A 13,310-nucleotide genomic window follows, 5' to 3' on the forward strand; every position below is an offset into this window, starting at 1 on the left:
CATACGCAATGCATCTTATATGTTATTTTCACCAATAAATGCAATTTTATGGACACTGTCTCATAATACACACATTTTTACTCACATTATTTGAGTGGCTGGAGAGCCGCATCAGAACATTTGGGGGAGCAGGAATTTCAAAGGATAGCTGTACAGGAAAACCCAGCCAGATGGGCGGGGGATGAATAATAATTAATAATAATAATAATAATAATAATAATAATAATAATAATAATAATAATAATTTCAGTTTACATATTGTTTCAGAAAGTGTGAACTAGAAACTGAATTTATACCCCCATCCTTGTGTGAGTTATAACATGTGTATTCTTCATACCTGGGGTAGATTGCCATATTTTTTTCATGCACGAATGAAAGATTTTAAACGTTCGACAAAAGCTACAGCGTATTTGCATGAATCACAAGGGAGAAGTGTGTTGTTGCACTTGGATGCTGCTTGTCACCTTCCCATAGGCACCTGTTTGGTCACTGTGAGAATAGTATGTGGGACTAGATGGGGCATTGGCCTGTTCCAGCAGAACTGCTCTTCTTACATAGCTCAGCTGGTTACAGCGTGGTGCTGATAACACCAAGTTTGCAGGTTTGGGACAGTTGCATATTACTGCATTGCAGGGGGTTGGACTAGATGACCCTACTGGGTCCCTTCCAACTCTAAAGGTAAAGTAAAGGGACCCCTGACCATTAGGTCCAGTCGTGACTGACTCTGGGGTTGCGGTGCTCATCTCGCTTTATTGGCTGAGGGAGCCAGCGTACAGCTTCCGGGTTCTGTGGCCAGCATGACTAAGCCGCTTCTGGCGAACCGGAGCAGCGCACGGAAACGCCGTTTACCTTCCCTCTGGAGTGGTACCTATTTATCTACTTGCACTTTGACGTGCTTTTGAACTGCTAGGTTGGCAGGAGCAGGGACCAAGCAATGGGAGCTCACCCCGTCACGGGGATTCGAACTGCTGACCTTCTGATCGGCAAGTCCTAGGCTCTTTTGGGACAGTTGCATATTACTGCATTGCAGGGGGTTGGACTACATGACCCTACTGGGTCCCTTCCAACTCTACACTTCTATAATTCTTATGGTCTTAATAATCATTTTTCTTAGGGGGAGGGTCCAGGGTCCAGTTCACTGTCAAAACGCTTTTCAGCTTTTCTGATAAGTCAGCCAATCCTGACATTGTCTTTTGGCTTAACGTTCAGTTGCGGCTTCAGCATCACAGAAAAGTACATTCCTTCATTAATGAGGATTCTCCTTTCCAGCGTTACTTCCTCCCTGCCCCAGTAATGTGCACACATTATACTGTAAGAGGCCCAATTAATCTCCTCTTGGGTGGGAACAGCAGGCTGCTTGGCTTGGTCATCTAATCAGCTCTCTTTACCCAGCAGCTGTGCCTGCTTCCCTGGGGAGTATGAAACGTTAAATGGCTCTGAGCTGGTGAGTTACAGCAAAGAGCTAAGATCCAGCTGGAGAATGGCATTACACAGGAGGAGCAAAAAGACTGCAAGATCAGAAGGTTAATTAAAAGATCTGAAGGCTGACGAGGCAACAGGCAGCTCTGCTTCTCTCCACAATGCATGCCTTCTCCTGTCCTGGGCCTTCTACCTGCTTCCACATGGAGAACCTTTATTAGGACTTTGGACATCTGCCTACCTGCCTCAGGATGCAGAAGCCAACAGAGGCATTTTTGCTGACTCATGTGCACTTTCCCATGATGCCAGGGTGTGATGTAGAGGTGAAGGAAGTGAGCTTGACCCAACTACTGGTCACAAATGAGGAGAATCTGAAGGAAATCTGGTTTTAGCTGGTTTTACGCTATGCTATTATGCAAATATGCACTATTGGTTATTGCCAAGGGCTGAGAGGAATTTGTGTTGCTTAAAGGCATCTACTATAAGGGCACTGAAAGGCAGAGGAAGCTACAGGTAGAGATGAAAGCTAGAAAAATGCATGTAAACATGGAACAAAGAAGACTGATCGCCGAAGAATTGATGCTTTTGAATTATGGTGCTGGAGGAGTCCCATGGACTGCAAGAAGATAAGACCTATCCATTCTGAAGGAAATCAGCCCTGAGTGCTCACTGGAAGGACAGATCCTGAAGCTGAGGCTCCAATACTTTGGCCACTTCATGCGAAGAGAAGACTCCCTGGAAAAGACCCTGATGTTGGGAAAGATGGAGGGCCCAAGGAGAAGGGGATGACAGAGGACGAGATGGTTGGACAGTGTTCTGGAAGCTACCAACATGAGTTTGACCAAACTGTGGGAGGCAGTGGAAGACAGGAGTGCCTGGCGTGCTCTGGTCCATGGGGTCATGAAGAGTCGGACAAGACTAAACAACAACATGGAACAATAGTAACGTAAAGGCAGGGCTGGCCCACCCATGAGGCAAGGTGAGGCCACCACCTTGGGTGGCAGGATTCACAGGGGCAGCAGATCTGGCCTCTGAGGAATGCATGGCCCACTCCTGCTACTGTGGTACCAGCAACAGCTGCAACGAGCTCCTTAGAGACCAGATCTGCCCCTGCCCAATGCTGCCTCTACAGCCATTTTGGGGTTTGCCTCAGGTGCCAAAATGTCTTGGGCCGGCCCTGTGTAAAGGGCATTTAATATAACCACCCTGTACTGAAATAAGATTATCACCTGCAATCGGGAACTTGGCTTTTTAAAATTCTTCCCACTTGTGGGATTGGAACTGCCACCACGGGCTTGCTCCTTCCTTCTCCCCGTTCAATACACCCAATTGCTTGCATCAACAGGACTGCTGTCTGGTTCAGGGATGGGGCATCTGTGCACCCCAGATGTTGCTGGACTGCAACTCCCATTATCCCTGAGGCTGATGGAGAAATGGGAGTCCAGCAACATCTGGAGGACCGCAGCTGCCTCATCCCTGGTCTACCTCAGCCATTTCCAAATTGTTTGCCCTGACACAGCTACCTACCAGATTTTGCAACATGAATCTAGCAAGAGAAGGAGACACAGACTTGAGGGTTATTCCTATGTGAGGCTGAAAGGCTTTTTTGCTTCAGGCGGCTGTGCAATATAATATAAAGCCTTCATTGACTAAAGTGCTCAGTCACATTACATGAGACCTCTCTTCCACAGTATGAATCATTATATATATTACACACACACACCTATCAGAAGCATTTATGCCTCATTTATGGAAACACTCGGCTGGGAGAAATGCAGAGATGTGCTGTTGGTTTTGCAAAATGGATGAGCTCATGTCTTGCTTGTGGGCTTCCTAGAAGTATCAGGCTGGCCACTGAAAGAGAAGGTTGCTGCACCAGAGAGGCCTTTGGTTTCATTTCCTATGTTTATTTTATCTAACAAAATTTATATACTGCTCATCTGCAAAACAGAAACCTCTGAGTGGTTTACAAAAACATAAAATAAAATTATAAATAAAGATCTGTAGTGGTTGGGAGTTACTCGTGCGTAATCCTGCCCCGTTTGGGCATTGGATTGCCTGGTTAAACCCTTCGGACTGCACAGCCCATCTCAGCGTGGCTGCCCTTAGTCACTCGTAGAATCTGTCTGTGGGCGTTTCTTAAAGCGCTGCCAACATAAGAGCTGTTTGACGCCCAAGCGTCTCCGCCTCTCACTGCGCGGGAGTCTCCTGCACAGGGTGGGCGTGGGTAGCGGGGTGCCTGGGCTCTCCTCACTAACTTCCAGCGAAGAATCCTGGAGCCCCTGCACCTCCTTGTCCCGTTGCTCTCCTGGATCCCCGGTGTTACACTTATTCCCTTCCCCTTCTTCCCAGCTGAGTCTCCCCCTAGCGCTGGGACCTTCTCCTGCAGAATCAGAGACCCTCTCCTTCTCCCGTGCCTCTGATGTCAGTTCCCTGACAAGATCACTTAAAAACAGGTAGTTAAAAACATTCGAAAGGTGATTGAAATCAACAGTATTGGAAAACAGGATAAGACATATGTCATTTTTACGTCTGGATAGGCTTGCCTAAACAAAAATGTTTTAAGTAGGTGCCAACAAGCATACAGCTTGGTGTCAGTAGGAAGGGAGTTCCAAAGTGTAAGTGCTGCAACACTAAAATATTAAGTTCATGAAAGTGAGGAACAAGTCACTAATGCCTGAGTCACTGTGGTCAAGCTATTATGTTCTTATGCTGTTGGGGGTGGGAGCTGATGCTACAAGACTCACACTGTCTGTCTACTCACACCTCCACAATTTTGGGCCCAATTAGAAGTGATATGGGGGATCTTCATCATGCAGACTCCAATATGTTATAGCTTATTTGACCTGAAGCTGAACAGGGAAGAGCAGAGAGATAGTTTTCTGAAGGAGCATCACTTCTCCTGAAGCAACAAAATCTTGCCACTGTGCCTTGCCTGTCCCCAGCCATCTTTCCAAGTAAATAACCTTCAGTAGAATTTTGCCTCTGTGATGACTAATGATCAATCACGCCTTAATTGAACATGCAATGTTGGCTTAACAACAAGAGTGTAAGATGTCTCAGGGATGTGCTAATGGAACAGAAATGCCTGTCCACTGGGATTGCTTTAAGCCTTAACATCCACTAGTTCTCCACTCTCCACTTGCAAAAGCAACACTTGACCGCAAGGCATCCTTTGAACTAGTTAGCATAGGAGTAAAGTGCCTTGCATAGGCAGGCATAGAGTGGGTGTTCTTGATGAGGGAGGAAGCAGAGATTACAATGAGGCAATGCTCACCATTACTTATACACATGCATTCACACAAGTGCGTATGTTCCTGCATTTAAAAAAGAAAAAACCTCCATGTGGGTGACTTTAACGTTGGGGGGGGGGGCTTTTCTCCCACTATTATGGAGAAGGATTTGGATTCAAGCCAGTCCAATGAACAATAGATTAAAGCATTAACATCATACTTAACTAGATCATTCAATACCAAGCAACTGATAGTGGGTGTTCCTGATTCTAATCTTCTTAGCTGCTGCCAGACATAAAAATGCTTTTGTACATAACATACCGGTATTTAATCTACATTGGCCAGAAAATAAATAATCTTGTCAGGACCCATAATTCCAGAGACATTTCTAAATGGTGCCATAAGGGAATTGTCTCTGGGATCCTTGCATAATGAGCAACAAAAAGGTACAAGCTATCTTCTGTGGAATATGTAGGCACGCCAGAGGACTTGCCAATGAAATTGTTTGGAAACAAGGAAGTCCTCCTTAGAGGGTTAAAGGCAAATAGCCAATCATCAGGGATGATGGAAGTTATTCAGCAATCAATCTCTGGTGGCGTACAGCACCTGTTGAAATGCAAGGCTTTTTCTACTTCCTTCATTTTCCTTGTTTTGTGCCAAGACAACCTCAGCTGGTCAGGTTTTCAGTCACTGAAGCCACTTGGTTCCATTCTGTTTCCCGTTTCATTGCAAAATACATGGCCCAATGTCCAGTGTATCTAGCATTTCTGAAGCAGAGGTAGCCAACATGGTGCCCTCCACATGATCTTTGACTTTGGCTGATGGGACTTGCAGCCCAGCAACATCTGGGGCACACCACATCGACTACCCAAGAATTTGCTCTACTCACACTTGTCTTGGTGTATGCAGCAGTGAACAGACTTTGAGCAGGGAAAGCTGGGTTGAAACCCCCACTCAGCCATGAAGTTCACAGTGTAACCTTGGGCTACCCAGTCTCACACTCAGCCTAATCTCTTGCGGGGTAGTTGTGAAATTAAAGTGGGCCAACTTCATGTATGCTCAATGAAGGAAGGGTGGAATAAGCATGCTTTTCTCCAAAATGACACCTGCAGAGGTACGAATTCTGTCCGACTACAGCAGGCTTCCTCAACCTCGGCCCTCCAGATGTTTTGAGACTACAGTTCCCATCGTCCCTGACCACTGGTCCTGCTAGTTAGGGATGATGGGAATTGTAGGTCAAAAACATCTGGAGGGCAGAGGTTGAGGAAGCCTGGGCTATAGTGTTACAAGCACAGAACTTCCTAATTAAAAAATAAATAAGAATATCTGAGGCAGAGGTATTATGCTCACGTTATTACATTGTCACTGGCTGTTGCGAGATGTCAAATCCCTGACAAATCCCTGAAATTGCCTTATAAATTACAATAATGAATAAAGCGTCCAACTCACAGACAGCAAATCAGATCACACCTGAAGTTTTACTTAGTCAAGTCTGAAGCTAGAAGGGATTCTCTGTTCAAGCAAGTCTGGAAAAAACCCATCTTTCCTTTTTTGTTTTTGCTGGTTACTTGACTCCCATCCATCAGAACTAAACTCTTAAGTATTTTGCTCAGCTGGAGCTGAGTTCTCGTCTTCTTCAGCCTCCATTAGCACCAGTCTCCCTGAATCCATTTTAAGCTGTTGCATTTACCACCACACGGCTCAAAGAACACATTGCCTCCTACACACACTGTCTCTCCCTTCTTCTAACAAAGGAGAAGACAATGGGGGTCTTGTGATTCAGTAGAAGTGCTGTCAAAGCTTGGAGAATTAGTAATCCATCTTCAGGAGAGTTGGATATCCATGGAAGGAAGTGGATTCACCAGATGAATAGCTTGCAAACTGAGTTACCGGGTGATGTTTCTAAAAATTTAAACATTCTAAATTATTTTGTCCATTTCCTTTCAGAATGCCAGAGCTCCACAGAACATAATGGACTCAATATATTTTGGAACATGATGGTTCCGTGATATCCTATATATTGGATATTTGGATAAGGTGACCTTCTCTCTGTGTCAAGTGGAACCGAACAAATCTTGAGATTAGTAGATAGACTGAGAGCTCTATTTTTAATCTCCACCCCCAAATTTGAAAAAAAGCATTTTGCTGATGAGCAAGGATCTGAAAATTTCTAGGGGAGAAAGTAAACAGAATAAGTTTGCAACTGTATGGCATTGCTTTATTGGGTATACAAGAGTATAGGCCATGTAAGGTCACCCCCTGCCTGAAACATATTCTTGTTTGTAGTTGCAGTAATAATTTTTGGCCTGGGAGAAAGTAAAGAGTAACTTTGAACCTGCAAGGAAGATTATTATTAACCTGAAATTGTCAGCAAGCTAGATTGTATTTGTCTGCTCAGTTTTTCCAACTGTAATAGTAGATGATCTACAGTTTGTAACCATCCTTGACCATGCTTTTGTAATTTGTTTTGTACTGGTTGACATTGCTTTCCCTTATAAATTAATAAAAAAATTATTGAAACAGAAAGAAAAGAACAAGGTCCCCAAGTAAGTTGCAGTCCAATCGGGTCCTCAGTGAGGAAATCTTGCAGTTAATCCTATACACTGTCTACTCCCAAACAAGCCCCATTAAGCTCAATGGCACTTCCAAGCAATTGTATTTAGGCCTGCAGATTTACTTGTTTAATTGTATGATAAATTCTACAATTGATGACTATTTTAAAGAAGGGGTGGCTAACCTGTTTGGTTGAGGGTTGCATTTGTTGTTGGTCCCTAATGGGGGCCCTTATGCCAGAAGTAAAAGCTATGGTTTTTCCAGTAGTGGTTCCAGTATGGTTTTTCCAGTAGTGATGTATGGAAGTGAGAGCTGGACCATAAAGAAGGCTGATCGCCAAAGAATTGATGCTTTTGAATTATGGTGCTGGAGGAGACTCTTGAGAGTCCCATGGACTGCAAGAAGATCAAACCTCTCCATTCTGAAGGAAATCAGCCCTGAGTGCTCACTGGAAGGACAGATCCTGAAGCTGAGGCTCCAATACTTTGGCCACCTCATGAGAAGAGAAGACTCCCTGGAAAAGACCCTGATGTTGGGAAAGATGGAGGGCACAAGGAGAAGGGGATGACAGAGGACGAGATGGTTGGATAGTGTCTTCGAAGCTACCAGCATGAGTTTGACCAAACTGCGGAAGGCAGTCGAAGACAGAAATGCCTGGCGTGCTCTGGTCCATGGGGTCACGAAGAGTCGGACACGACTAAACGACTAAACAACAACAACAACAACAACAAATGCCAGAAGTAGCTGTGGCCAAAAGTGGATATGTCCATCTCTCTGCTCTCACATATACAAACATAAAAACCCTGCTGGATCAGATCAAAGGCCTATCTAGAACAGCATCATGCTTCCCACAGTGATGCATGCTGGTACGAATTCCCTAACTTAATTTCACATATACACTTATCGGGTCTGAACTGGTGTTGACTGACCAGAGAAGAGATATTGGGGTCATGCTGAATAGTTCGATGAAAATGTGAAGCTAGGAATCGATGAAAGGGATTTTAAATAAAGCTTCCAGTATCATAATGCCATTATACAAATCTACAGTGCAGCTACACTTGGAGCGGTACAATTACCCTGTACAGTTCTGGTTGCCACACCTCCAAAAAGATATTGTAGGGCTGGAGAAGGTTCAGAAAAGGGCAACCAAATTCATCATCGGGCTGGAACAACTCCCCTAAGATGAAAATTTAGAAGATTTAGGGGCATTTTAGTTCAGAAGGGATGCGGGTGGCGCTGTGGGTTAAACCACAGAGCCTAGGGCTTGCCGATCAGAAGGTTGGCGGTTCGAATCCCCACAACGAGGTGAGCTCCTGTTGCTTGGTCCCTGCTCCTGCCAACCTAGCAGTTCAAAAGCATGTCAAAGTGCAAGTAGATAAATAGGTACCGCTCCGGCGGGAAGGTAAATGGCGTTTCCGTGCGCTGCTCTGGTTCGCCAGAAGTGGCTTAGTCATGCTGGCCACATCACCCGGAAGCTGTACGCCGGCTTCCTTGGCCAGTAAAGCAAGATGAGCGCCGCAACCCCAGAGTTGTCCACGACTGGACCTAATGGTCAGGAGTCCCTTTACCCTTTACCTTAGTTCAGAAAAAGAATGTGAATAGTGGGACACCGGCCGGTCTAAAATTATGCATGGCTTGGGAAAAATGGATAGAGATATTTTTTCTCTTCTTCTCTCAACTCAGGAACATCCCATGAAAATTCAGGACAGAGAAAAGGAGATGCCCCTTCATTCAAATACATAGTCAAACTCTGTGCAGTGGTACCTCGGGTTAAGAACTTAATTCGTTATGGAGGTCTGTTCTTAATCTGAAACTGTTCTTAACCTGAAGCACCACTTTAGCTAATGGGGCCTCCCACTGCCACCGCACAATTTCTTTTTTTAAAAAAGAATAATTTTTATTAACCGACCAATCACATCAAATCAAACCAAATTACATAAATTCCAAATTACACAGCCAAATTTTAAATTTTTGTTGGGGGTACCCATATTTCAAGTTCCGAAGGGGATCCAATCAACTTCTTGCTTCTTACTGCTGTTTTAATGTCCACAAATCTGACCATATGATGTTCACAGTACTATCCAGTCCTTTCTTATTGTTTTTCCACATCTCTTCTTGTTATTTTCATATATTTTTCCTTTCTCTTTGTGACCTCTGATAGTCTCCACAAACTGGTTAAAACAGTTTGTAATCCTGCGTGGATATTTTTTTATCCAGTAGCCATATCCAGACGTTTTCCATATAACATCACTTCCATAAATCAAAACAGTCTTAGCGTCATTAATCTTCACAAATCTGCCTCCTTTCTCAAACCTCTGAGGAGATTCACCAGGAATGGAGTCTGAAAACAAATCCGTTCCTCCTCCTGGCTATAAATCCTTTGGCAAGATGGCGACTCAGAATTAATTGCTGCGCCATTCCAAAAGCTCTTATTCCTTCTCGATCTCCATAAAGCATACTTTTGGTTAAAGGTTATTTCCACACAGACCTTAATTATCCTGCTTAGGTCAGTTAAGCCGACAGTTCTAATGAGGAGGGGTTCTTGGTTAATCACATAGAGGAAAAGTAGAAAAGGTCCCCCCCCCCATTCAGTCCCGTTGCCGACATACCCAGCCTTTGATGTATTTTCATCGTAAAATATTCCTGTTGCTCCAACCCGTCGTCTTCTTTCGCAGAGGTCCCTTCAATTAGCAGTCTTCACTTCCCTTCTTCACTTGAAATATGTGCATTTGCTTCTTTTGTAATTAATTATTCCAAATTGCTGCAGCTAGTGCGCTATCAGAGACAGCGTCCAGGAGAGCCGAAGTCCACACAGGGGCATTCTGCCTAGTGCCCTCACCTCCTTCTTTCGAATTTGGGGGTGATTTATGGGCACAGCAGGCAAGGGCAGTGTTCCCCATTCCCTTGGGGCAACAAGGGAGGCTGCCTACTCCCATAACAGCCTCTTAATTACTCCGTGTGGTCCAGAGAGATGGCATTGTCGGCCATCTTCCAATGCGCCCCTAGTGGCCCCCCGCCACCGCACAATTTCTGTTCTCATCTTGAAGCAAAGTTCTTAACCCGAGGTACTATTTCTGGGTTAGCGGAGTCTGTAACCCGAAGCTTCTGTAACCAGAGGTACCATTGTCATTCACTACTGCAAGATGTAGTAATGGCCACTGACTTGGACATATCAATGGCTATTGCATTTATAACGTGAGCTGATGGTCTGTCCTCCCTTTTCTCTCACACCGCCCCCCACCCCGTATTTCTTGCTGCTGCTTCTCTTTGTTAAATTTGTTATTAAAGTTTGATTAAAAAGAAAGGGGATTACACAAATTCATGAAAAAAGGACTGTTAAAATCACAAGTTTGATACACATAAGATGTAATGCATTGAAGTTAAAACTTATGTAAAGGTTTGGATTTGCAAAGCCGAGAAGTTTATACTGAGCAAGAGGTTCCACTCTGGGTGAAAGCAGAAGGCTTGTGTTTTCCCATTTCGCAGGGTTAGCCTACCTGATGACTCACTCCAAGCTGCAGGTTGCTCACAGCAGAAGAGGAAGCTTGAGAAGTCAGAGATGGCTAGTAGCAGCAGTAGAAGAGATGTTCTGCAGTGATGAACAAGTTCAAGATCTCTCTCTGGGACCTCAGAGAGGAAAGTTTACTGAGCTGCATACAATTCTATGATTCTACTATTCCAAAAGTTACTAGTCATGATGGCTAGTATACAATTATATATGACCTTTGTATCAGAGGGGGCATGTCTCTGAATACCAGTTGCAGGGGTGCACAAGTGGGGAAATTGCTCTGGTTGGGCACTGTGAGAGCAGGAGGCTGGACTAGGTGGGCCATTGGCCTCATCCAGCAGGGGTCTTCTTATGCAATGCTAAAGAAGAAACAACAACTTACAAAAAGTATACCCTCTCAGACAAATTATGCCATTTAAAATTCATTCATAATAAAAACCAATATCCTGAAGATAACTGGCCTGACATTTTGGTCACATACCTTTGGGTTTGTGGCCTTCCCAGCCTTTCTTATAGCAAATACTGCGTCAGCATAAAGCATGTACTGGGTTGTTAACTGGAGTAATTTCTTTGTAGAGCCCTATTACGCCCTGTCCCTTCCCTGTGCATTTTTTATTCAAAATTCCCAAGAGGCATGACCAGCAAATCAATACAGAAAGATTAATCTCTCCTTTTTTCAACTGCTGAAACTACAACAACAGTGTAATTAACTGCTTTTATAACTCCTGCTTCGATTTAGGATCTCCTAGAACTGAAATAACCTTATCGATGCAATCCAGTGCATGGCTATGCAGAAGCAAGTCCTTCTGAGTTTCAGAGAACTGATCCCTGGTGCATAGGATTATGATCTTAGTCAGGGGAATGTTACTCTGCTAAATTATAGAACTTGCTAATACAAGTTGCGAAGGATATTATTAAACAATATATCCTCTCCTGCCTCCCTGAACATTCCCACAAAAAGAAGGATGCAGAGGAGTAGTCAGAGTGGCGGCTGCTCCCTGCTGACAGCTGTTGCATGAAATTCATCCCCGATATACGATGCATCAAACACCAGGATGTGAATATGTTCTATTGTTACCTGTGACAGCATTTCCTCTGCACCTGTATGCAGGCTGGAGAGTCTGCAGAGAATTCCCCGTCCCCTCACCCTAAACTTGCACTTGCCTTGATGCCTGTTTTCCTTTATACCTATTGCTTGTGTCAAAATTGTTAAGAAATTTTCTGTCCTCACATGTCACACACTCAAACTGACAGCTTATCATCTTGTCGTTACAAGTGGGCTGTAGGGGTTTGGAGGTGTGATCAGCTTTTTGCGGTGTGTATCTGTGCACACATATGCACATGTGTGTAAATGCACATCTACAGTGCACCTTGTTCACTCCTTCCCTCTGCTTCTAATATGCGCTAGCTTAGACAGTGTGAGATAAATTGGTGGAAGGGAGAGAATAATGAACATGTGAGTGATCTCGTCTTGGGGCAAAGGCAGTAGGACATTAAAAATATAAAGGGACCCCTGACCATTAGGTCCAGTCGTGACCGACTCTGGGGTTGCAGCGCTCATCTCGCTTTATTGGCTGAGGGAGCCGGCGTACAGCTTCTGGGTCATGTGGCCAGCATGACTAAGCCACTTCTGGCGAACCAGAGCAGCGCACGGAAACGCCGTTTACCTTCCCGCCGGAGTGGTACCTATTTATCTACTTGCACTTTGACGTGCTTTTGAACCGCTAGGGTGGCAGGAGCAGGGACCAAGCAACAGGAACTCACCCCGTTGCAGGGATTCGAACCGCCAACCTTCTGATCAGCAAGTCCTAGGCTCTGTGGTTTAACCCACAGTGCCACCCGCGTCATTAGAACTTTATAAATTCTAGTTCCTTCCGACCTTGTGCTTTTATGTATGAGCACAACCAAGGCAGAGAGAATGTGCTGGGTGACTGCATACATGTGTTGCACAGATGGATGGATGTGCTGCTAATGTTTTGTGATGCGTGCATACCTGTGTCCATGTGAGACCACAGGTATATGCATATGTGCTCCTGACACAATGCATATAAATTTGTTTAACATGTGTGGCATACACAGAAGTAAATATATGCAGTGCTTTTCTACTAGAAAAAGGTGCCAGTACTTACTATTACTCATGTTATAGTAAGTGCCATGATCCTAATAACATTTACAGATGTTCAGGTGTTCCAAAGGCATTTGTATTTCTCTCTTAGTAACACTGTGCTGTATCCACGGAGCTGTACATTTTGTGTGATTATGATTAGGGATGCCAGAGAATTCTGGAAGAAACAGAAGTGGGGATGGAACTTGCCAGGTTTGCTTATTTGTCCTGTATCCAGAATGCAAATCAATCCAGTGAATATGATGTGAATATTCAATGTGAATATTCACTGTTGACAATTGTCGCATTTGCACCGAAATGAATGATGTGGAACAACATGATAATATAAATAATTGCATAATTAATTACATAAAACCCCACCACAGCGAACAGCAAGTTGAACGTCAGTGGAAACAGCACTGCATCCTACCATGACAGATCAGAATGGAAATCAAAGTCTTCTCACAGCCCTAATCATAACATGCAGTGTCTG

The 13,310-nt window shown here is 44.3% G+C and overlaps 2 protein-coding genes across 2 annotated transcripts in view; one reads left to right on the plus strand and one right to left on the minus strand.

Moving 5' to 3' along the window:
- The window catches only part of LOC310698257 (17-beta-hydroxysteroid dehydrogenase type 6-like), a 164,937-nt gene extending 157,105 nt beyond the window's left edge, over window positions 1–7,832 (minus strand). The window contains exon 1 of the mRNA XM_083485280.1: window positions 7,812–7,832. Coding sequence (XP_083341406.1) covers window positions 7,812–7,817 — 6 coding nt within the window. The 5' untranslated portion in view covers window positions 7,818–7,832. The remainder of the gene's footprint in view (window positions 1–7,811) is intronic.
- The window catches only part of ADCY6 (adenylate cyclase 6), a 934,310-nt gene that overhangs the window by 703,282 nt on the left and 217,718 nt on the right, over window positions 1–13,310 (plus strand). The window lies entirely within an intron of this gene.

This window comes from Podarcis liolepis (genome assembly GCF_965112155.1).
Source record: "Podarcis liolepis genome assembly, chromosome: 2".
In the NCBI taxonomy this organism is placed as follows: Eukaryota; Metazoa; Chordata; class Lepidosauria; order Squamata; family Lacertidae; genus Podarcis; species Podarcis liolepis.